The sequence below is a fragment of the Anolis sagrei genome, chromosome 1, assembly GCF_037176765.1.
Source record: "Anolis sagrei isolate rAnoSag1 chromosome 1, rAnoSag1.mat, whole genome shotgun sequence".
NCBI classification, from domain to species: Eukaryota; Metazoa; Chordata; class Lepidosauria; order Squamata; family Dactyloidae; genus Anolis; species Anolis sagrei.
Window position 1 is genome coordinate 200898158 of NC_090021.1, and position 25829 is coordinate 200923986.

A 25829-nucleotide genomic window follows, 5' to 3' on the forward strand; every position below is an offset into this window, starting at 1 on the left:
GGAACACAAGTAGTACATAGAAAATAATGCACTACTGCCTTTTGTTTATTGGTGGTAGGATGATGGGGACCATGCAGCAAGTGTGGAAGAACTAGAAAAACAGATTGACAAACTGACCAAGGTAAGCCACCTATGTAAATTAAAAGTTTACTCCTTTTTAAGGTTTATGTGAAACAGACAGGTGATAGCTACTTTTCAAGTTCCCACATAGGCTCTTAGCATTGAGCCAGACTCCCTAAGCTTTTTTGCATTGGCCTAACCAAACTAGTTTTATAATGAAACAGAGGAAAAGGTCAAAAAATGCTGCAGTCTGAATGAGGCATTGGGTCTGTGGGGGAGTTAGCATTGTTCTGAATTTTGGTACAGATTCACGTCTTGCCCTGAACCAAATTTAACCTTAATGTCAACCTGTAAAAATAGTGCTGGATTCCAAGGAAGAACCCACAGGTGCTTATGTGGTTCTGTGATATTTGGTCAGCCAAATAGCCTGGACCTGAGCTGTCATAACCTGCAGTTTGAATTGTGCTGGAAACAGACTGGCAACTAGGGGTTGTCTGCTCCCTGGAGCCAGCCTCAGTTTTCAACCTGGCTGCAACTCTTCCGACCAGCTGAAGTTTCCGAGCACTCTTCAGAGGCAGCCCCACATCGAGTGCGTTACAGTAATCCAGGTGAGATGTAACTAAGGCATGTACCACTGTGGCCAGAATCAGTTTTCCACAGTAGGAGATCCAGTGCCACATAGAATACAGAGACAATATAGCTTTGACCAGCAAATTGCTGACTGGAAATCCCTCTTTAGTATCGCTGGCCCTGGCTTCCAAAGCTTGATGCATGCATATATGAGGAGTAATGTACTCCTAATGGAGAGACTGGAAATGCTGTTTTTCCACACTAGTGACCCTGAGGGTCAGAGGATTCTAGGATCATACTTTGAAAAAGAACCTTTCCCAGCTCCTATCCTACCCAAACGACCTTCATCGTATTATGAATGTTACCTTCTGCTCATCTATGGAGCTCAGATGGGTGATTGTTCCCTGCCAGCTGTTCCTGTAAAGATGAATAATTTCCTTGCTTCAGCTGGAGAAGCAGGAGCCTGACAGAATCATGACAACACAAAAGCTTAGGCATGATTCGAATTTAAACAAATAAAATAAATTGAAACAGGGTTGTATGTTCAGAAATTGTGAACACATATTTCTAAGCCAGTTGAAATGTCTCATTCATTGCACATCAAGTGCTACAAGATTTAACACTGGGCTGGCCTATCTGTATATCTACCTATACACACATATGCAAACAAACACATCCTTTCCTTTTGTTGCATAATTGATAAGATTTTGTCTGCTGTCATACAAATAAAATCACTGATCTCCTTTGTTCTCTCGAAATTGGGAGCAAAAAAGCGAACACAGCCTTGAAGTATACATTCTTCAACCTGCTTCATTTTTACCCAATGTGATATTTTTTATGGCCAGTTTTGTTCTACATTTCTTAGGGGCAGAGCCAGTCAGTATGGGTCGTTTTTGAAATAGGCCATGATCTGTCAAAATGCTGAATGTTCTTTGGCTTAAGATGAAAGAGAAGCATTACAAACATAACAATGATTATTCCGCAGCAACAGAACCAGTACAGAAGAAAGCTGTTTGAAGCATCCCACTCTTTGCGTTCAATGATGTTTGGTCAGGATCGCTACAGACGTCGATACTGGATTCTGCCCCAATGTGGAGGCATCTTTGTTGAAGGCATGGAAAGCGGAGAAGGTAATGAGGAAATCTTAGGATTGGTTAAGTGATTTCTAATGTTTTCATTCTTCTCCTCCTCCTCTTATGGGAGTGTGAACCATGGGGTCCATGCATTTCCAAGGGCTGTTTTTGTGCCCCTCATGGTCCGCAAAGGTCAAGGAAATTGCCCCAAATATCCTTTTGGAGCTGTGGAGGACATTTCCATCATTTTGGCAACCCCCACCCCAAGTCATGTTAAGCTTGGGAATGGTCTTTTCTAAATAAACCACAAGTAACTTCTGATTTTTCTTGTTTTGAAAAACAGCCTCTCCTGGAGCTAATTTGCTTGGGAGAGAGGTAAAACATGAGGAAAGTATCCCTCTAAGTCCCTAGGAGCAAGAGGGAGAATAAGATGTTTTTACAGTGTGGTGGGATGTGCAGGCCCCCTATATCTCCTAGATGGCTCTTGTAACCCCCTGGGTCCCCCAGTTGCCCATCCCTGCTGCTCCCAGGAAGGAAGACAATGGTTGGTCCCCAGTGTGGCACTCGGTCCTTGCCCTGTTTGTTCTGGAGAAAGGCTGGTACTGCTAAAATTATTCTTCAATTGGAATTATTGGTGATTACTTTCAATTTCATGCTAAAATATTGCTCTTTCACAGCAAAACCAAGCCAACATGGTTGGTGGAGAAGCATCTCTTTAGTGTGGTGTGGGCTGCAGCTGGAAAGATAATACATTCGAGGATTTTATTTCCCTGTAGATCTAGGCCTTTCATAAATTACCATCTGAACTCTGTAGCACTAATGTCCAATCTAGTATCACCACAAAGGTTAAGCTCTTTAAAAGCTGATGAAAAGAAGGCACAAAAATTAGGGCAACATTATCCCCTCCCCTCCACACATAGTCCCCATTGGAATTAGATTGGGTTTTGCAGGAGGTGTCGACCGTAAACATTGACCTCAACCTACCTATAATAACGCAGCTGCACTAACTGATGCAGAAACCTGGCAAACAAGTGGTTGCCGTGCAGAGTACTTGTTCTCTGTACAGCCTGTCGGCTCCCATCCCCATGGCTTTCCCCTTTCTTTTGTTCCTTGTGAATCCTTACTAATGCTTGTTGACACATGCTAAAAGTCTAGAAGAAGGAAAATGTGGGAATGGGGCAGGAGAGAATGGGCCTTTTTCCAAAGCATCAAAAACATTGAAAGTCTTGGTCTTTCAGTTGAGAGTTGATATCATTTCTGATGTTTTGTACGCTATAAAATGTTTCAAATGTATGGACACAATGTCTGTATGAGGATACTTGTACCTCTATAAAGGTGCTTCTCGTTATGAGAAATAATGTGCTCTTAGTAGTGCTGAGTAGACGTGCAATCAAGATAAACCTTGATCCATTTCAGTGACCCAGATTTCAGTGGGGGGCCCGATCTGTTTTTCCGGATCCTCCTGAATTCGGGAGGATGGAAATTCAGTTTCAATCCAGGAAGCTGAAAAATTAATTTTCAATCTGGCCCATTAATGTGAAGGAGGGGGGGGGGGGCTTCCCAAATTTAAGGCAAGGGCTTAACCCCCCCCCCCCTTCCTGCGATCCTTTCCCTTCTGTATTCAGAAGAGACTCAGGTTTAAGATGAAGGCTGAAGAAACACCCCTTCTTGCAATCCTTTCCCTTCTGTATGTAGAGGAGACCTGCGTTTAAAGAAAGGGCTGAAGAAATCACCCTTTCTCGGATCCTTTCCCTTCTAGCGGCTGCCTCCCTCCTCATAACCAAAAAAAACGAAAGCACCTGGTTTTTCGGCAGACGCTGTTCTGTTGTAGCTGAAAGAAAATGGCAGCTGAACCCATGCTGTTACGGGCGTCTGAACCAACCGAACCAGCTGAATACTGCTTTTGAAAATTGATCCATGCACAAGCCTAGTGCTGAGGGAATGTCGAGGTCCCTGCCATCTCAGAGCCCCAGCCCACCACTCAAACCATTACACCACACTGGCTCTGTATCAGCAGAATCAATATAGGTCAAAAGCATGCTCACTTAAAAAAACAACAACACATATAGACAATACAGCACATTATCAAGGACCCTTTCAATATAAGCAATTGAAGCCCTGCATATGGAAGGAAGGCTTCACTCTACAACTCTAGGAAAGGAGCTCCAGGTGACTATAACAGGGTAACTAACTATAGCAAACTATGTGTTAAATCCCTATCCAGCCATGCCAACCTATTGGGTGAGCATCAGACAGGTTACACTCTCTCAACTTCAGAGGCAGGCAAAGGAAAACCCTCCCTGAACAAATTTTGCCAAGAAAATGCCACAAAAGGTTTGCTATTGTTTGGAAATGGCTCAAAAGCACACATCAACAACATAATTCTGTTGATAGTTGAATTATATTTTGATTTTAGTGTGATGTGTACTTGTAGCCGTTTATCTTTTGGCTTTTGTGAACCACTTTGGGTTCCAGAGCTAGGTGGGATGAGTGGAACAATAACAGCAAGAGTAGCTGGATTGATGCACTGATCAGAGCAATTTCCAACTGTTTTCATAGATCTTAGATCAAAACTGAAAGAAGTATGAAATACTTGATGTCAATGAACACACACTTTTCAGATATCCTAAATATGAACTATAACAATGCCTAATGATTAAAGTGTATAAAATTAGTAATTAATCCTAATTTTATTGTCACCCCGGACATTGAAACACAACCTCTGACTGGGGAAACATATTTTTCCTATAATTGGTAGCAGAAAGGGATTTTGAATTGGTACTTGCAGTTTCCATCCCATTAAAAAAGCAACAATAATGTAGTGATGCTTTTAAAATTATGTAATTTTTGATGTAAAAATATAAATATAATACATGTTCCTTTATTTTTAAAAACTATTTTAAATCAAGTGGATGTTTTTAGATCAAGGTGATGAACAATCTTGTTGTATAATTGGTTGTATAATTTCAGAAGGTTTCTGTTATGTGTGGTAATTGAATAAATAATTGTCATCTTATATATGCAGGTCTGGAAGAAATTGCTAAAGAAAAAGAGAAGCTGAAAAAAGCCAAAAGCATTCATATCAAAGAAGAAATGTTTGAGACCTCTGAAGAACAATTAAGCTGCTTAAATATAAATCAGTGTAATCAGAAAGAAGATCTAAAAGAGAAAGACAGCACAAATCTATTCCTGCAAAAACCTGGCTCCTTCTCAAAGCTAAGCAAGTTGTTGGAGGTAGCAAAAATGCCTCCCGACTCTGACATTCTGGCCCAGAAAGCCAATGGCAGTGCCACAAACGGGTGCCCACTATCTTATCAAAATAGCTCTAAAACCTCACTCTGCAGCCACCAGGCTACTGTATCCCAAACAAGTGGTGAGAAATCAGATCCAAATACACTCTTTAATCCTGTTGCAACTGGGCCAGGGAAGTTTTACAGCTCTTCCTTAATTTCAAATGACCAGCTGTTAAAGACTCTTACAGAAAAGAGCAGAGAGTGGTTCAGTCTTTTACCCAGAGCTCCTTGTGATGACACATCACTCACTCAGATAGATTCACCACCAGCTGCTCCTGCTTCACTAACTCCTCATTCTCATCCTCCATCCAAGTCACCTTCACCTGTCCCGTCTCCACTGATTGGCTCAGCCTCCTCACCAAGTCCAATGGGATTAAGCCCATTTGCATTATCACCTCTGCAGGTAAGCATTCAGTGGTAGCGTTCAGCCTTGTACAGGCAACCCCCTCCATTATTAACTTTTAAGACAATAAGATGAAGAATGCATGAGGATGTGAGCAGCTGTTGATGTGTACATGTATAGATGAGGGAGGACCGGTGTGAGTCCTAACTAATGGCATAGCAGTGTCCACCTCAGTGGAGTTCTGTTTGCAGGATGAGCCCATTTGGCAGAACAGAGAGAGGCAGTTTTCAGCAAGTTCCTTTCCATCTACAGTTCCTCTCCCTTCCATTCAGGAGTAGTGGTTACAACAGAAACAAGCATGTATTACGTTGATAACATTATGATTTAATACTTTTTGTTTGGTTCATCTGTACACAATTTATTGCACTTGGTGTTCCTGAAAAGGGCAGTAGGAGGCAGCAAATGTCAAAAAAAATGGGTTGTTGTAGTTTTTTGGGCTGTCCAAAATTGATAAATCCTCATTTGTCCCCCTTGGGTTTTGTGATTGATAAGTATAGGCCTTCTGCCTGTAGATCGCTAAACCCATCAAAAAATTTACCTGTATAGGGATGGGACTCATGAGGTCTTTTGAATGGTTAGACCCATCATTCTTCACTAGTGGCTGCTGGAAGTTGCAGCCCAGTACAACCTGGAGGGATACATGGTTTTCTGATCATCCCATAGCCCACTGTGAAGAATTTGCATGGTACTTTGCTCAGATCTCTTCCGACTTGGACGTTGTTATTGATACAGTTCCAGTGGATGTAACTCTGGCTTCTGCTTGTCCAGTGTTGCTGGATACCTTTCAATTTATGCAGCCAGAGAATGTGTACAGGATCCTTGGAGAGGTGAGAGCTACCATATGTATTCTAGATCTTTGCCCTTCCTGGCTGATCAAACAGGCCAGAGGGGGACTGGAAAAGTGGGTGAATGTGGTAGTCAAAGCCTCCCTGGAACAAGGCAAAATTCCAATTTGCCTAAAGGAGGCAGTTGTGAGACCTCTATTTTTAAAAAAGCCATCCCTGAACCCCTCTATAATGGACAACTATCGACCAGCGTCCAACTTTCCCTTTCTGAGCAAAGCCTTGGAGTGTCTGGTGGCCTCCCAACTCCAGGGATTTCTGGATGAAACTGATTATCTCGATCCATTTCAACCTGGTTTCAGGCCTGGAACAGAGACAGCTTTGGTTGTCTTGGTGGACGACCTACGAAGAGAGCTAAGCAGGGGGAGTGTGTCCTTGTTATTTCTCTTTTGGCGGCTTTCAATACCATTGACCATGGTATCCTTTTGGGTCATTCTGCTGAGATGAGACTGGGAGGCACTGTCTTACAATGGCTTCATTCCTTCCTGGAGGGCTGTACTCAAAAGGTGTTGCTGGGGCTCCTGTTCGAACCCTTAGCCATTGACCTGTGAGGTTCCTCAGGGTTCCATTTTGTCCCTCATGCTGTTTAACATAGACAGTTTCATATATGCTAGGAGAGGTCATCCGGAGTTTAGAAGTATGGTACCACTGCCACCTATATGCAGATGGCACCCAACTCTACTACTCCTTTCCACCAAATGCCAAGGAAGCTGTCCTGACTCTAAACCAGTCCCTGTCATCAGTAATGGACTGGATGATAGCAAACAAATTGAAATACCAACAGTTTTATAATTGTCATAATTCAGTAACCCTTGTAACTATCTTGTAGAAGACTGCAATCCCCAAGCTGCTTCACCAAATCCAAAAATTTGAGCAACAGGTGCAGGTGTCTTCTTGCCAAAATGGCAAGGAAGTAACACAACTCATGTGACAGATTGGTATGTGAGTGTATGGTACTGTAGGATCCCAATTCCTAGTTTTTACAAATATGTAATAAGCGCAATGTTGATGTCATGTGTGATATATCAAGCACATATCATGCTGCCGTTTGTGATAAAATGATCTGTTCCTCATTTCCCACCTACAGCTGTGGAGGAACTAACAGTGATCTTTTTTTCAAAATCTTTAACAGCTGAAGACAGGATTGCCAGTAATGGGACTTCAGTTCTGTGGATGGCCTACTGGAGTCATTACTTCAAATCTTCAGTTCTCATCTCCTTTGCCTAATATAGGATCAGGAATGGGATTGTTAGAAGGAAATGGCAATTCATTCTTGACACCAAATCTTTCGACGAGTAAAAGTGAATCACCTGTGCCACAAGTTGAAAAACAAGCTTGTGTAACATCTACTGTGGTTGAAGTAGCCAAACCAGTAGATTATCCTAGTCCAAAGCCCATTCCAGAGGGTAAGTACCATACTCTTCCGTAAATGAGAGATGTCTGCTTTTAGATTTCTGGTTGCTTCCTCTCTAGGTTGGAATTTAGAACCAAATTAATTTTACATCTATGACAGCTAGTGTGGAATAACTGATAGAAAGTTATGGGACTTGGTTAGAGTAAACTTGTGCTTGAAAGAACCAGACTCAAATCTCCTGTGCACCTGGAAAATCACTGGGTGACCTTAGGTTACTCAGATTTCTCTCATATTCTTTTATTGTTATTGTAATGATAACATAGGAAAAGGAAAGCAATGTACACCTATTTATTTATTATAAGCTTTATCTCCCATCTTTCTTGCAAAGATGAAATACACAGTGGTTTGCTGTAATATGAAATAAAAGAACAATTCAAACAGAAAATAACATCAACAGTATTACATTAAAAGCACAATTTTAAAACACGCGCCAAAGAGAAATACAACACTCAACTGGTAGCCTTCAAGTTACTAAAGGAAATCAATAAACCGTAAGCATTCTAATAAGATCAAACATTTCCAGCCCGTGATTTCTTAACTTTATTTCCCTTTATCCAAATTGCAGAAGGAATTGTCTTACATTTATACTTAAATTCCAAAAAGGAAAAGTTTTATAAGAATTCTAGCCCAGGATTTCCTGCTTAGATTTCCCTTTGTCGAAGTCACAGAAGGAATTGTCTTACACGTATATCGAATGGTAAAAGGTGTTTTCTTTTCAGTAGTAGGAATACTTGCAAGACAACCAAGTTGCAAAGCTTCAGCTGTACTCCCATTTCTCCCCTGTGCCCATATCTCTAACTCTGAATCTTGGCCAACAAATTTATTGTGAAATCATATTACATTGTTTTTATTCAGAAATGCAGTTTGGCTGGTGGAGAATTATTGACCCAGAGGACCTAAAAGCGTTGCAGAAAGTGTTGCATCTCAGGGGAATTAGAGAGAAGGCCTTACAGAAGCAAATACAAAAACATATGGATTATATTACTCTAGCCTGCCTCAAGAATAAGGATGGTATGTAGCTGAAATATGCTCAACTAATGCAAAAAGCATAGTGATAAATAACATCTTGACTGTTTTTCGTTTCTTCTTTGACCCATGTAACAAGTGTTTTCATCCAGGTGAGTCCTAAATAATGAAGAGTTTATCCACTATACACACATATATAAACACATGAGCTTTCAAACACAGTTAGACTGAACGTGTCCTAAAAGCAACCTAATCTGATTCCCAAATGCAGCTGCAATTATTGAAGTAAATGAAAATGATGAAAACCAGGTAACACGGGATATTGTGGAGAATTGGTCGGTAGAAGAACAGGCAATCGAGATGGATATTGCAATCCTTCAGCAGGTGGAGGACTTGGAAAGAAGAGTGGCCTCTGCTAGTTTGCAAATCAAGGTAAAATATACTTAAGTAAAACCTCTCTACCGCAATGTCATTGCAAAAGCGATACAGTTGGAAGAGACCCCATGAGCCATCCAGTCCAACCCCCTGCCAAGAAGCAGTTAAGGATTAGTGCTTTCTCTGTAATGTCTCACTGGGGTTGGGGAGAATCCTCTGTAGTTTCATTAGATTCAGAATATATAGCATTAAAATATTTAATCCTCTTAAAAATATTTTGGTAGCCCTAAGAGAGAGGGAATATGAGCCAGGTATGCAACCAATGGCAGTGACTATGAAGAATGAATAACTGGTGGCATACTACTTCCATCACGCAAGAGAATGAAACCACTTTAAATCTGGTTTCTGCCTCCTACAGAATTCTAGGGTTTGTAGTTTAGTGAGACTGTCAAAGGCTCTTCCCTAAACTACAAACCTCGGAATTCTGTAGGAGGCAGAAAACAGATTTTAAGTGGATTTTTTCTCTAGTATGATGAGGCCCTCAGGCTCCCTTTCAGATGTAACTTCATGTAAGATTTGTCTTGCTGGTTCTTCTTTTTGCAACAATATGTCAGAATACTGTTGCTATAAAACTTTCTTCTTCATAAAAGCAATAAGTCTCGTTAATCAAGCAGAGCAGGAAAGAAAAGCTAAGACGCTCTATGCCTCAAATGTCTGAAATCTTCTAGAAACAGATACACAATTTATGGGGCAATCAAAGGGTTGGTTATCCTTACTGAGGCTATTACAGTAGCAAACAAACTTGTGCAAACCTTTCTATTGAAATATAGGGTTGGATGTGTCCCGAACCTGCATCGGAAAGGGAAGACCTGGTATATTATGAGCATAAATCAATTACTAAATTGCACAAGAAGCGTGATGGTGATTGCGCTGCTGGAGAAGACGGCAGTAGCGGTACTCTAGAACGGAAGAGTGACAACCCTCTAGATATAGCTGTAACACGACTTGCTGACTTGGAGCAGAACATAGAGCGAAGGTATCTGAAGAGCCCCTTAAGTACCACCATTCAGATCAAACTGGATAATGTGGGCACAGTTACTGTCCCTGCTCCTGCACCATCCGTTAGTGGTGATGGTGACGGGTAGGTTATTGAGATTAACTTGAAAAATTATTGTGCTTCTTTGCTAATTGGAGCCTATTTTCTATTGTGTGTTTTATCTCTGTATCTTCTTGTATGTCTCTGATCCACACAGATCACGTTTATTATGCATGGTGCTTTGTAAAGATTTTTTTTCCTCCCCCGTTGTTCCTTATGTTAATCCCGCAACGTTATCTTACATTTAACTGGTTGTGACTAAGCTTTGAGGCACGTAGCCACAGTCTGTGCACTACATCAAATTTAGTTGCTTAAGCCTTATTACCCTTACTGGCTGTGTACGTTTTTGTCATTGCTTGGCTTTCAATGTGACAATGATTGTTCCGCGTTCAGAACCTGATGAAAATGGATGTGACCTGCTTAATTTCTCTATATTTCAATGCAGAATGGAAGAGGATATTGCTCCAGGGCTAAGGGTATGGAGAAGGGCATTGTCAGAAGCTCGCAGTGCTGCGCAGGTAGCTCTGTGCATTCAGCAGTTACAGAAATCAATAGCATGGGAAAAATCTATTATGAAAGTTGTAAGTGTTGTGAACTGATTTTTACGTATCCTATTTTCCTCCTTTCCAGATACCTCAACTGATAGTGTCTCTTTCATTGCTGCCTATGAAAATGACAACAAAAGTTCAATTGCACTTTTTTTTACATTGGTTAAGATAAATTGTTTGATGAAACTATGCTCTTTTGTAGCTAACTTCAGCATTCTGAACTTTCTTGTGACAAATAGCCCTTCTGCTGGCATATTTTGAACAGAGTCGTTTTTAAAAAAACTGAAACGGGCCTTTCTCTGCCTCTTTGGGAGAGGTCACTATGCTAATGAAAGCAGAACGACACCTTCTACATGGCCATTATGGGGAGTTGGTGTCAGAGACTGCAATTAAAGGCTTTTTCAGAAAAATGAGATGCAAAGTACATGCTTAAAAGATGCGCATGGCTTCTTTGCATGCCCACTTAATACAACTTACGTGCAGATTGGACGACTTGTTACAGGCACACAGGCTGAAATGTCCATCTCCGCATAGAAATGACGAATTAACAAGCACCGCTGTGTTAATTGCATATTCATAAAAGGCATGCAAATGCATGTAAGAAGATTTTGCATGAATCCTGGGCATCAGATTTCTGAAAATTAAGCTTTTTATACTATAGTAGTCAATGGGTAAATGTTAGTAATTAAACAATGACTATGCTAATGTTGAAATAACTACTGCCTTCTCCCACTTTTATGCTTCCTATAAACTTCTAGACTTCTCTTTTGCTTGTTACTATGACCCCGTTTATTACCAGCATATTTCTATAGTGGATAGTGAGAAAAGAAGTCAGGAAGGAAGGACTAGCAACACATTAACCCCTTAAGAGACATTGAAGGGATGCGCCTGCTCCTGCAATCATAGAATCATAGAATAATAGAGTTAGAAGAGACCACATGTGCCATCTAGTTCAATCCCATGCCATACAGGAAATGTACAAAGTACCCCTGACAGATGACCATCCAGCCTCTGTTTAAAAGCCTCCAAGGAAGGAGCTTCCACCACACTCCAAGACAGAGAGTTCCTCTGCTGAACAATCAATCAGTCATTCAATCAAACAATGCAATGTGTCCCCAAATGCCTCTCGGGTCCCATCTACACCGCTATATAAAATCCAGATTACCTACATTGAACCAGATTATATGGCAATGTAGACGAATATAATCCAGTTCAGAGGAGGTAATCTGCATTTTATTTGCCAGTGTAAAAGACGCCTGAGAGAGCAAGAGGCATTTTCACCATGTTTTGGGTTTTATAGAAGATCTTTCCTGGGACTAAATGACCCCCTTGGGGGAGGAGTCTACAGAATATGGTGCAAATGTACTCCACGTCTCGTAGTGGACACTTTGTAATAGTTTGGAAAACATTTGCCAAAAAATGTTAAACTCCTGGGAGGTCCATGGACCTTCAAATATGATAAAAACACTCCTAGAAAACACTTACGTCATGAGAGTAAATTCTTAATGAAAAATATCAGACGATACTGACCTTAAATATTTTATTCTTATCCTGGAAGGTGTGACCCTTATCACCAGCACAGAAATCTTTTGAACTTTGCTCTAAGACTTGTGTTGCCCTCCCAAAATTAAAGCACCCCTAGCTCATGAGTTAGTATCACTTCAGCAAGAAGCTGGGGAAGTAATTGTTTCCCCAACCCACAAAGAAAATACCATATTACACTAACAGTTGTATTCTGTGATTCTTAAATCTGTTGCACAGAATATCAGGGCATATATTTTAAACATAGAGAAGTCAACCACATAATTTGATGGCATTATACTCAAGTATAAGTCTCAAAAAATAATTCAAATTCAGGGCAAAAAAACCTGGATTGAATTATCCATGAATCGGTGTGAATACTGTACCTCAACTCTTATATAAAAGAAACTACTCCCCAAACCTGTTCTTATACATGAGATCAATTTATGCATGAATTTATACAGTATTTAAATATGTGACATTTCATATAACTTCTTCTGCTCTAACTTCAGATTTTAACCAAATGAAAAAGTTACTAGAATTATCCATGTGTTGTGGAGCATGTTTGTTTTTCTGCACAAATGAAATTCTATTATTCACATCTTCGCAACTCAAAATTTCCTTAGGTCTCCTAATTTAGTGCTGTATTTGTATTTGGGGGCACTCATGATTTAAACTGAATTTCTAATTATTGCATATTTAACACAGAAAAATAGATAAGGGGTAGCAGTATGAATCTGGGAGATGTCAGGCAGGATTATAAAAATACATCTGGCCTTCTGTATCCATAGATTCAACATCTATGGATTTCACCATCCATGGCTTGAAAATATTTTCCACCATACCCCCCAGAAATCCAAAAAACAAATTTTGATTTTGCCATTATCAATTTTGCTACCACTTTGTAAAGCTATGGAGACTTAAGCATTCATAAATATTGGCATCCACAGGGGGCAAACCTCAGTGGATACCAAGGGCCCACTGTACACAACAGAGATGTAATTAACATCTGAAAAGAACATTCTTTGACCTTAGAAAATATGTATAATTCCTAAAAACTCTCCCTCACTGAACTAACCAATCCTTAGCTGAAGTGGGATGCTGTGCAAAGGAGTACAAGTTGGAGAGTAACTTGAAAGACTGGCCATTTTCTTTACTTTCCAATCTCTCTGTGTAAATGGCCCATAGACTGAACATTATTTTAAATTGCATTATCTTCTGCAGTGCACGCACATCATATGTTGCTTGTCATATCACATAATTAAAGGAAATGTATTTAACGGAAGTAATGTCTCTGTATTGCAGTACTGCCAAATATGTCGAAAAGGAGATAATGAGGAACTGCTGCTCCTATGTGATGGCTGTGACAAAGGCTGCCATACTTACTGCCATAGACCCAAAATTAGTTGTATCCCAGATGGTGACTGGTTCTGTCCTGCCTGCATAGCAAAGGTGAGACTAATTTAAAGGTGAATTGATGGAGGAGAAAGGGGCTTGGAGTCCTTTCCGTTCAACACTTTCCAGGAAATGTAACTGCTGCAATGTTTCCATGCAGAGTAGTCCACATAATATTGGCTAGACTGGGGTACTTTTCACTGGAGGAAAAACCAACGAAATTAATTAATATTTTCAAGCATATTCATATTTTCAAATATTTTCTTTTTCTTTGCATGTACCATGGAAACAGGATCTCTGGAAGCCTAGAAAGAGGAATGATTTACATATTATTTATCCCCCTTGCCATTCAAGACAGTGCATTTTTGGAACACACCCATATCCATAGATTCTGTATCCATAGTTTTACTTATACTTCAGAAAATACTCATCCCTGAAAATGTTTGTGGGGCTCTCTAGGTCCTTCAGTATGTTTCCATGGTATGCTTTTGGCCCAAGTAAAGGCATAATATAGTGTTTTTATTATCCACCTATTTCAGCTATCTATGGGGGTTCTGGAATGTATTCCTTCACGGATATGGAACTATGTAAATATATTGGAAGTCATCGTCAGTGGCAAGAGATAAATGGAATAGATTGAATATGTGTTAAGAAATCTCCGTTCATTTTCATTGCAATATATGCAAGCAGAAAATGTATTTTGCCATCCATATCTATCATAAAGGTGCATCTGTCGGGGAAGTGGGACTGGCTCACATTATCCACAGATTAATGCATCAAAAGATGTGAATCTGCACATTTTTTAAAAAGCCAACTTCTTTTCTGATGGTTTAGGTTAGCGCAGGCCTGCACAACTTGGTAACAATAAGGGGACAAAATTAAAATAGGTGAAAACAGGTCACAGATAGGTTTTTAGCTTCTCACTTTACAAGTAAAGGTATAATTAGTGAATAAACTATTGTACAAATAAATTCAGCTTAATCCCATTGCTGCGAACAATAGTAATTCCACTCAATTTACTCAGAATAGAAAAAAAGATGGGGGTGGAGTCAAGCCTTTTCCAGTAGTTGTAAGCAAAGGCACATTGCTGCAGCTAAACCCAGATGTTGCATGACCACACATGTCCTGGTTTTTTGTTTGTTTGTTTGTTTGTTTGTTTTGTTGTGTCAGGAGCGACTTGAGAAACTGCAATTCGCTTCTGGTGTGAGAGAATTGGCAGTCTGCAAGGACGTTGCCCGGGGACTCCCGGATGAATTGATGTCCTGGTTATCATCTGTGAAATTTTGGGGAAAACAAGAGCCTGTTTACACAATAAATGCCATGAGCTCCCATTGTAATTCTTTCTACCTAAGTAAACTTCCATCTTTACGATGGATAGTAAATTTTCTAGAATTAAGAGAGGAGGAGTGAAGTGATAAGAGAACTGACTACTATCACAGGCAATCCCTATAATGAACCAAATTTAGAACAATCTAGATGTGGCACATACAATCCTGAATGAAAGGAAATCATGTTCTTCTGGTTACAACAACAGCTTACGATCCAGGAGAAAGTTGTGTTTAGTTCGTGAATTATGTGCATGTATTAAAATGGCCTTTGAGAATGATGGCCATACCTTTGCAGTGTTCTGTAGTGTGCGTTTATACACATTATCTGTATCTTTTACAAATTGACCTTCATATTCTTCTGTTAAAGCTTATGTTGGATTTTCATATACGTGGAACTGCTTTGCCAAAGGAGATAAGCATTGGCTTGCCTGTTTTGGGTTTTTTTTTTTTTTGGTTTTTTTGTTTGTTTTTTGTCATGTTGATTTTATTGGGGCTTTTTCTCCTGATGCAGGCAAGTGGTCAGACTTTGAAAGTAAAAAAGAATCAGATCAAAGCGAAGAAAAGCAACGAAAACAAAAAAGGCAAGAAATTGCCTTTAACAGTCGAGGTGGACGAAGAGGACTCTGCATCGACAAGCAGCTCTGTCAAAAGAGGGAAAGTAGACTCAAAAAAGAGGAAAACAGATGAAAATCTTTCTACTAGCCCATCGAAACAGGAAACTGTTTCCCCTGTGAAGAAAGCTAAACGAGATGAATCTAAAGACGCAGCGATGTGCAGGTACTAACTTTCAGGGTATATTAACTTTTGAGGGCAAACTGAAGCTGATCCATTTGGTTAAACCAGTGGTTCTCAAGCTGTGGTTCCCCAGATGTTTTGGCCTTGAACTCCCGGCAATTCTAACAGCTGGTAAACTGGCTGTGATTTCTGGGAGTTGTAGCCCAAAACACCTGGGGACCCACAGGTTGAGAACCACTGGTTTAAACCATGGTCCTTTTGATGCATATAGTATACATGATTCTTTGACTGCAGGCAGTCATCATGCTCCAGTGGCTTCTTGCACGCACACGCACACACACACACACACACACACACACACACACACACACATATGTGCACAAAACTTGTTAATTCCCAAGTGTTTTCCTGTAGTTTTGGCCATAGAGGGCAGCTCTGATTCTGTTTTGTGACTCCATAAGCAGCTATCTTTGCCATTGAAGTCAGTGTAAAACTCCCTTACAACAAAGGAATTTAATCGATCTGTAATACGAGAAGAGCTTCAGGGCTTTTGAGATCTACAGATTTCTTAACTGGGCAAGATGTGAAAAAAGCAGGTCAATGAAGACAGAAATGGAGGGATAATAAAGTTGATTCATGTTAAAGGCAGAAACCAACTGATACTCTCTAATTTTCTTTATAACTAGAAACATTTCTATATAACTAGAAACACCAACACTAGTACCAGATTCTTTCAATGCACTCATCATAGGTTATCCACTCAATTATCCCCACATGTGAAGAGTTGGATTGCTCCTTCTGTCATCCAAGAATGAACCTTCACAATAAACACCAGCCTCTCATTTCCTGATATGCATGCAAGATGGGAGGAGTGAGAGTATGGCTGATATTTGATATCCTTTCCTTTAGTTTTATGAGGTTCTCTCTTTTGTTTTTTTTCCTTGAATCACATATGTTTTGATTTGGAAGTGCTGCCTTAGCAGTCTGAAACTCATGCTGTGTGTGACAGAAAAAAATGAATAGCTTTGTTGAATGAATTAAAGACAATGTTATGTGAAGCACGAAGCAGTTCAGAAACTTGTGTGTCTTATTTTGCTTTTTCCTTTCCCAGCATGCTCTTGTCTGAATTGGAAACTCACGAAGATGCATGGCCTTTTCTACTTCCTGTAAACTTGAAACATGTTCCTGGATATAGGAAAGTTATTAAGAAACCCATGGATTTTTCCACCATTCGAGACAAACTGAATAGTGGACAGTAAGTAAAACTTAGACAAACCATAGGGGTGGGGGTAATAAACCACATTTTAAAATCACTACTTTTATAAGATCAAACTACAAGTGTCCTTAGTTTCTGGGATATCACAGGCAGGTAAATAAACAACTGCTGAGTAGATTTATTAACTGAAGAATAGATGTAGATACACTTTTGATGCACAATATAGATCACAGTTAACTTTGCTTTGGCAGGTGTGTGGGGTGGTTTGTGTTAAAGATCTGTCAGGTCACTGTCTCAAGTTATTACTAGAAACACACCAGTCGATTGAAGCTTGTTTCTTATAACTCTGCAGACACAGAAGGACTGAATCACATCAGAGTTTGAACATTTGCTGTGAGGCAACCTGTTGTATATATATGTATATACCAGACATTCTGTAAAACACTTCTAATGTGCAGAACAAACAACTTGGGATGGATTGGCATCCCAAGCAGCTTTTTGCAAAAGGGGAATATTGTGATAGTAGCAATCTAGAAAATTCTAGTGGTGACCTAGATCAAGTATTGCCTATCCTCTCCATGCCTGAGATTTGAAATCATTTTAATGTAAAATGAATAGATTTGAATCAGGTGTACCCCATTCTTCTTGCTTCCATGGAATTTAGGAATGTATTTAAGGGGACATACCCAATCCCCTTAAATACGTAGGGCATAGCCATTATTTAATGAATTCTTTGACAGCTCACACTCACCAAAAAGTACTTTGAATGGGTAATGTAGACTCCCTGGAATCCAAGTGGAAATGGGCTCAGGTGCTTGTGACTGTATTTGCATTGTGTCAAGGAAGAAGAGGAGCACCACCAGGGAAGTAAACATTTCTGGATTATTGATCATTGTTTGGCATTTTCTAACTGCGTTTATCTTTGTATTTGCATTTGCAATGGGGATTCATTGAGGAAAACAGCAGTGGGTAATTCATATGTTGGTGAACATAAGAAGAACCCTGCTGCATCAGACCGAAGGCCTATCTCATCCATCACTGTGATTTCATGCCCACCAATGGAAAGACTGCCTGTGCTTTTGACAAGCTGCCTGTGCTTTTGACAAGCGGAAAGTTGACAGAAGTTTTACAGAGTATGAGCAGAGTTCCATATGCACTAGTTATGGAACGACTTTAGTTTGTGCAGCTAAGGAGCATATCTCAGCCCAACCTTCTAGTCTCAATTTACTGGGCAGCAGCTGCTGCAAATCTATTCTATTGATAGGGCTGCAGCATACTTGCATTTCCATCACTTTTCCATCAGTTATCTCTAATGGATGAAAAAATTGGTCAACTGCCTCCTAGTTGACAGGAGAACAGACCCCTATTGCTAGCAGCAGCTACTGCCTAGTAAGTAGGGATTGGGGGACTTTTATGATCCCTACGTATTCTCTGGAGCTCCCGGTAGCACAGTGTAACCCACTGAGCTGCTGAACTTGCTGACTGAAAAGTCACCAGTTTGAATCTGGGGAGCCGGGATAGCTCCAGCTTCTGCCAACCTAACAGTTCAAATACATGCAATGTGACTAGATCAATAGATACCACTCTGGCGGGAAGGTAACAGCACTCCATGCGGTCATGCCAGCCACATGACCTTGGAGGTGTCTACGGACAATGCCGGCTCTTCGGCTTAGAAATGGAGATGAGCACCAGCCCCCAGAATTGGACACAACTGGACTTAATGTCAGGGGAAAACCTTTACTACATATTCTCTACACTATTGAATTTGGAGGGATTGCGAATTCTATATAGTTATGGATGTGTAACTCTAGATAAAGCATCCATAGCAGTGATCATGTATTCTGTCACATACCCTTTTTGCTGCCGCACCCCGAAGATATTTGCCATGGTCCCACTAGATCAGTGGTTCTCAAGCTGGGGTCCCCAGATGTTTTTGGCCTACAACGTCCCGAAATTCCAGCCAGTTTACCAGCTGTTAGGATTTCTGGGAGGTGAAGGCCAAAAACATCTGGGGACCCCAGGTTGCACTAGATTGCATTTGCCATCCCTGGAGGAGGATGGTGGTGCCTATTTAACAAAGCATTTGCATTATTAAATGTCCTTGCTGGTTGTATTACTTGTGCTAAAACCACCAGACTCAAAATTTCTGACTTTGGTGCGAGGTATTTACTATTGGCAGTCTACAACTCTAAACAAATCCTTCCTTTCTACTTTTTCATTTCTATGGATGAAAGAACTCTTGCTTTCAATATGTGCTTCTAAAAACAGGACTTTCCCACCCTTTCAGATATCCGAATCTTGAAGCCTTTGCTGTGGACGTCAGGCTTGTGTTTGACAACTGTGAAACCTTTAATGAAGACGATTCTGATATCGGCCGGGCCGGCCACAACATGAGGAAACATTTTGAAAAAAAATGGACAGAAATTTTTAAAGTGAGCTGAAGTGATCCCAGTAGACGACGTGTTTTTTTTCTTAAATGAGGACAAATGAGACCAGCAATGTGAACTGTATTTCCATTAAAGTACAAGGCACATGCATACCTAATGACTGTTTTATGTTTCCTTAAAGTATCACAAGGGAGTGGTACTGATTCTCGAGGCTTCACTCCTACAGCAACCATGGCCCTTGGTTCTTGGTTTGTGTGTTTTATCAAACCATTTTAGGTAGAACAGGGAAGCACACCCAAAGAATTTAAATGTAAGGGGTGTAATAGTGCAATAGCAATTTAAAATATATCAAAACGCACTGAATATTCAACCACCAGAGCTCTACTTGGGGAAAAATGTTCTCTTTTCCCTGTCAATAAATATCTATTTTTCATTTTTTTACTTTGTAGTTTATTTTTTAGTAAATGTATTTAATTTTATGAATTATTTATGATTAAATAGCATCCAGACTCTTCGTTTTCTGTGAAAAGGAAGAATTAGAAAAAAATTGCTTTAAATCTTGAAAATACAACAAGGAATGTTTTAAAATATAAAACAAAGCCAAGTAAAACTGTTTACACTGATGTGCTGTAAAAAGCACGAAAAAATTAAACTTTACTGTAGAGTTACAAGTACATTTATATATATGTTGCTGCATCACTTGTGTAGTTAAATTGTATTTCAAGGCAGTGAAGAAAAATGAGGCATATGTATATACTGTTCATTATTGTTTATATTAAGTCTTGTTTTAAATATGTATGATGTGTACATATTGTTTGCAGACATTATTGTTTATGCCTTAGAAGGACTGTAGCATTTTTAGTTTTAAGGTAATTATAACTATATGGCTTGTACAGTAACTATCCTCTACCAACACTGTGGAGTCTCCTTAATCTTTGTAGTGCCTGCCTTTAAAACAGGGTGTAGGGGATATTAGTTTTCCATTTTTCTATTTTGTTATATAATTTCAAGCCACCAGGGCCTCAAATTCAAGTATAATCATTTGTATCCATGTGGAATAAAATTGTGACAATTTCCTATGCGCACAGTATTTTTTCATACAAACATTTCCCTCCATTTGCCTTGCCACAGAAATAACAAAAAAGACATTTGTAACCACTGTGTTTTATCTACTGTGTGTTGTGGTGGCCTGTTGGAGGCAGATAGATCAGACTTTTTCTTTTGTACCTATGTAAGAGTACTTGAAGTTTCCTTTAAAACAAAACGTTGTGGAAAAGGTAGCATTCTTCCTTTTTTCCCTTTTTTAGGAGTGTTATTTTTCACTAGTATGTGTGGCACGGATACAATAAAAGGCTGTTTTGCAAACCAGTTTTTTTCACTTGGTTATTTTAATTTCATGTAAAATACGTTCAAAGTATTATTTTTTTTACCAAAATATTGCTTATTAACAGGAAGATCCTACCTTCAGTAGTAAACAGAAAACATACTATGGAGACAACGGAAAGCTTCCAGCAAACATTAACGAGAGATGTTAGTCATGATGGAGGGCAAACTGGGATTCTCCGCAACCACACAAGGAATTGCCATTTAGGAATATTTGTCAATATCCATCTTGAATGGAACATATCCAGGGATGGTGACCAGGATGGTAACACTTCTAGAAACCAAGCCTTATGAGAATTGATTTAGGAAACTGGGTGTGTTTAGCTTGGAGAAGACTGAAACGTGACATAATAGCTAATTTAATTATTCCATATGATGTCATGTAAAATATGAAGCCATCTTGGCTGTTGTTGTAGCTGGTATTAGAATACAAAATTACAAGAAGAAAGATTCAATTTAACCTTAGGAAGAACTTATTTACTGTAAGAACTGTTCAGCAGTGAAATGGACTATCACAGGGAATAGTGGCCTCTCCTTCTTGGAACGTCTTTAAATAAGGTTGGATAAGCATCTTTCTGGAAAGCAGTAGTTGAGTTTTCCTACATAGCACAGGTTGGTTTAAATCGCCCTTGTGACCTCTTCTAATGCTAAGACTCTAAATCATGATTTGGGATAAAGTGCCACTAGGCTGAGATTGAAGATTCAGTGTCCGTGTTGTCTCTGGGGAGTGAGGAACCAATCCATGTCTTGCAAAAAACACCCAAACACAACCAGTTCTGTAAATAGAACTGCCACCTTTAACAGAGTAATGTTTAGCTTTTAAAAAGTGAATTTCCATCCATTTGCTTTAAAATGTGCTTTTTTACTCTTGTTTTATATTTGTTCCAGATAGAAATCAGTGGAAGACACTGTACTTAGCAGTATAAACACTACAAATAATATAAACCAACTGTCTCGGGATGAAAAGTATATTGCAACACATCTGGAATGACTAGGTTATGGAAGACATGTATATTCTAAATAAACTTTACAAAGCAAGTTGATGTAGGATCTTAGCACACACAAGACTGGAAACAGTAATTCTGTATGCAAACTATATTCAAACCATAGTTTATGACTGCTGATTGTGTATGAGTTGTATACACCTTGCCCATACCTTTTAAAAATATTGCCCTTTGACCCATTACACAGCAAACTGGTTTGCTCCTCCCAACTCATCCTTTTCCCTGACATCACTCCCTCACTTTCCCCCCTTTAATTTTTTTTCCAAATTTTGCACATCTATGGAGTTTTGAAGTCTCGAAAAAGCATTCTTGCAGGATTTTGAAGAACCACGCTTCTGCAGCACCAAAGGTTCCTGATTGCAGCTTTATAGCTTGGAAATCAAATAGGAAAGAATGAATAATATCCTAATGACAGTTTGTGTGTCCTGTGAAATCTGGACTGAGATGTTCAAAAGATCCCCAGTTCATTTGTGCTAGAAACAGGTAGAACAAAGCAAGATGATCAATGACTTTTATTGTGGAGCAAAATCCTGCCTTGCTCATTTCATGATTTTGTTTTATTTTATTTATTTACAGCATTTTTATCCCGTCTTTCTCAGCCTGAAGGCGACTCAAGGCGGCATACAGATTGGCAACAATTTGATGCCACAACATACATATATGCATATCAATTAAAAACATTTAATATAACACAATAAAATCCATATAAAATCATTAAAACTATAATTATCAGTGTCTTCCAGTTCTTTACTTTAAAACAAAGCTTGGGAGAGCAGGGTCATAAAATGAGGAAAATGACACAAAGTTTAGGTTTTCTTTTTTCACATAAGTAGCTATGTTTGCAAAAAGACACCCACGCTAACAGGATGGATCAGGATTTTTAAAAAGGATTATGTTCAGTATGTTCGATCAGTCAAATTTTGCAGATTCTACCCTTAAATAAGGGATAAAAATATAAAGGCAAAAACTCAAAGCAGATCAGGACATCAAAATCTACAGTCCTTCCACTGGAGGCACCAGAAGTAGAAAGAAAGGAGAAAGATTTCGGAGGAACCCTGTGGTCAGCAAAACACCCCCAAACATGCCCACATGGACACATCAGAGGCACAGCTAATGGTGTGCAGATGGGAAAAAAGATGGAAAATCCATGACATATAAAATGCAACACTACACATGCACTATTACAAAAAGACAATGTTTCTAGATAACTCTACTGTCTACATCCATCTCCAAAAACTGTACTTTGCACTCTTCCCATATAGATTCGGATACAATACACATGAATCAAAACATGCATCATGGGACAGGAAATGACAGATACCTGAAGAGACAGTTGCAAATCCCGTGATAAGAATGTGGCAAGGTGACATGTGGGTCAAGGAATGTATTGTGGAAAATGTATCATTACATTGGATGTAGTGAAGTAGAGGCAAACATGGTGTGTTTTATTTTTAGAGCTACCCCCCCCCCCCCCAAAAAAAAAGATTGTAATAAAAGAAAACCTACTGCTAAGTGAACCTAATGTGAAAGCTCACTGGTATTGTTGGGATGCATTTTTGTTATTTTAAACATTTTATTACTAGACTTGTACAGTACAGTACAATGCTCTAGATATCTTCTTGGAAGCAATAAGTGAAACTTATTATTTTCTGGTAAGTGCACACAAAGTTGTATCCTTGCCTCCAATTATGTAGCACTGGAATAACATTATTTCTAGACTGCCTAATCCGTGTGACTGGAGAGTAGGTAAATTTATTTCAGTAAATTATTCAGAATATTTAATTCTGCTTTATCCAAATTAAAAATCAGTCTCTTATCTCTACAATGCCAATGCTTACAGGAAGATTTGTTCTACTTGACTTAGTCATATTTATGCCCAAGTTCATTACTATAAAAATGGTGAGTGCTTTGGAACAAAACTACACTTGTTTGCAGAAGAAAGAAAAAGAAAAGTATACTTCCAGATTCCCCCCACTACACACACACACTTTTGCCATGTACTACCTTTACATTTCATTAGGAAGAAACAAGAAACAGAAAAGTAGAAATATTTATTAGCAGTCATTAAACATTTTGTCTGAGGATATGCAGTCAGTATATAGGTAGAGGGGGGCCTAGACTACACCCAGGAACAATTTACATGCAGAAGCGGACACATACCACAATTGCAGCAATAGCAATCATAATGTGACTGCCCTGAAGCTAAAGAATAAGCTGAATGCAAATGTGTTCATCTTAATGTAGAAAGTTTATCATGGGCAAATGGGAAAGTGTCCTCCCTTCCCCCCCCCCAAACCAACTGAATTGGAACCCAAAGCACAGAGTTATCAGTATATAAAGTATTGTGCCCTGCATATCTTTATGAAGGTCAATTAAATTAATGGATTATAGACCACAACAGCATATTTATTTATTTTATTTCGTATCAAAAGCATTGCATAAATTAGTATAAAACTGATAAAAATAGAAGGAGCACAGGTGGCTAAATATCCTTTGACCAAAAACGGGCAACAGCAATGGCATTGTCTGTAGCCTCCAACAATACTTCCTCTGTACATGATTGTCATGACACATGTGAAGATTGATGCCAAGACTTTTTTATCAATGAAAAACATTCCCAGTGTTCATAAGAACCTCTCCTCAAAATAAATTTATCAAGGGTTCCCTTCAAACAGATATTGGCTAAGTGCTGTCAAAGGTTTTCATGGCTGGACGCACTGGGTTGCTGTGAGTTTTCCGGGCTTATGGTCATGTTCTGGAAGCATTCTCTCCTGACGTTTTGGTTGGAAATAGCAACTTTCTCAAACTTCCACTAGTTGTTTGTTATGTATATAATTGCTTACTGTATTGTATATGTACATATTGGTTTTCAATTTTACCTTATCTCTTTGCAGTGGGAGGAGCTGCAGACCATGTGATCAGGTCTGGGCTTGTTCAGGGCTCAGACTCCATATTAGAAACAGTTTGTTTTGGATGTCAATAGGAACAGTATGCTTAGACTCCATTGGACTTTCAGACTAGACAGAAACTCTATTAGACACTCATAACAGAAAGATGCTTTGGACTACTGATTATGAGAAAGATGTCCTATGTTACTTACACTGAGAAATGACTTCAAATCCTATCTGTAACTGGATTCATATGCAAAATACCTGTATGCTGAATACATGAAGTTTGTGAGTAAACCAACTATGTTACTTTTAAAGAAGTCTGCTTATTTTTGTTTCTTGAGAGCATGATTCAAAGGCAAATATTTTTTAAAGGAGAGGAGAAGTTTTGGGGCAACTAAAATAACAATTCTGAAACTCTGCTGAATATATATATGTTTGTGCATTGGCATATCTATGTCCCTGGACCCCAGCAGTTCAAAGTTATGCCTAGGTACATCGGTTTAATAGCTGAGAAACCTAGTTGCCTTGAATGAATGCTGGTGAATGCCATTTTCTCAAAATGGTTAGGATTCTAACAAGTCATGCTTTTTACCAAGAGGTTATGGCATCAGTTTTCAAAAGCTTGTGCCTTCTAACAAGGTCATGCCTTTCCAAAGATCATAAAATCTCCAAAAGTTTCTGGAGATTTCAATTTTCCAAAAGTTTTGCCCACATCTATGGCAGGCATCCTCAGAGGTTGTGAGGTCTGTTGGAAACTAGGAAAGTGGGATTTATATATCCATGGAATAATGTCCAGGGTGGGAGAAAGAAGTCTTGTTTGTTTGAGGCAAGTGTGAATGTTGCAATTGGCCACCTTGATTAGCACTGAATAGCCTTGCAGCTTCAAAGCCTAGCTGCTTCCTGTCTGGGGAAATCCTAAATTGGGAGGTGTTAGCTGGCCCTGATTGTTTCCTGTCTGGTATTCCCCCAGGCTTCGAAGCTACTAGTCCTCAAGCAGACAAGAGTTCTTTCTTCCACCCTGGACATTCCACAGATATATAAACCTCACTTGCCTAGTTTCCAACAGACCTCACAACCTCTCAGGATGCCTGCCATAGATGTGGGCGAAATGTCAGGAGAGAATGCTTCTGGAACATGGCCATACAATCCGGAAGACTCACAGCAACCTAATAATAATAATGATGATACACCCACTCCTTATTTCTCCCATGTTCTCCGAATCCAGGCATCTCCAAAGGGCTGCTCCCCAGCTGTTTGGGCCTTCTTGTTTCCCCACCCACTTCCGCCTTCGATCACGTGACAGCCTCGATGGGTTTGGCTTCCCATTCG

General features: G+C 39.5%; 1 protein-coding gene across 20 annotated transcripts in view; it reads left to right on the forward strand.

Annotated features, from left to right (window-relative positions):
* BAZ2B (bromodomain adjacent to zinc finger domain 2B) overlaps window positions 1-20590 on the forward strand; it is a 248607-nt gene extending 228017 nt beyond the window's left edge. For 14 of the 20 annotated variants that reach the window (XM_060777489.2, XM_060777527.2, XM_060777536.2 and 11 more), the window contains 12 exons: window positions 59-121; window positions 1616-1760; window positions 4729-5399; window positions 7374-7647; window positions 8511-8666; window positions 8893-9053; window positions 9827-10137; window positions 10538-10673; window positions 13467-13613; window positions 15396-15661; window positions 16731-16874; window positions 19123-20590. In XM_060777489.2, coding sequence (XP_060633472.2) covers window positions 59-121; window positions 1616-1760; window positions 4729-5399; window positions 7374-7647; window positions 8511-8666; window positions 8893-9053; window positions 9827-10137; window positions 10538-10673; window positions 13467-13613; window positions 15396-15661; window positions 16731-16874; window positions 19123-19276 — 2628 coding nt within the window. In that variant the 3' untranslated portion in view covers window positions 19277-20590. Of the gene's footprint in view, window positions 1-58; window positions 122-1615; window positions 1761-4728; window positions 5400-7373; window positions 7648-8510; window positions 8667-8892; window positions 9054-9826; window positions 10138-10537; window positions 10674-13466; window positions 13614-15395; window positions 15662-16730; window positions 16875-19122 lie in introns of those variants that run through there. The other 6 variants (XM_060777576.2, XM_060777602.2, XM_060777624.2 and 3 more) reach the window with 3 other exon arrangements.
* Window positions 20591-25829: the final 5239 nt, after the last annotated feature.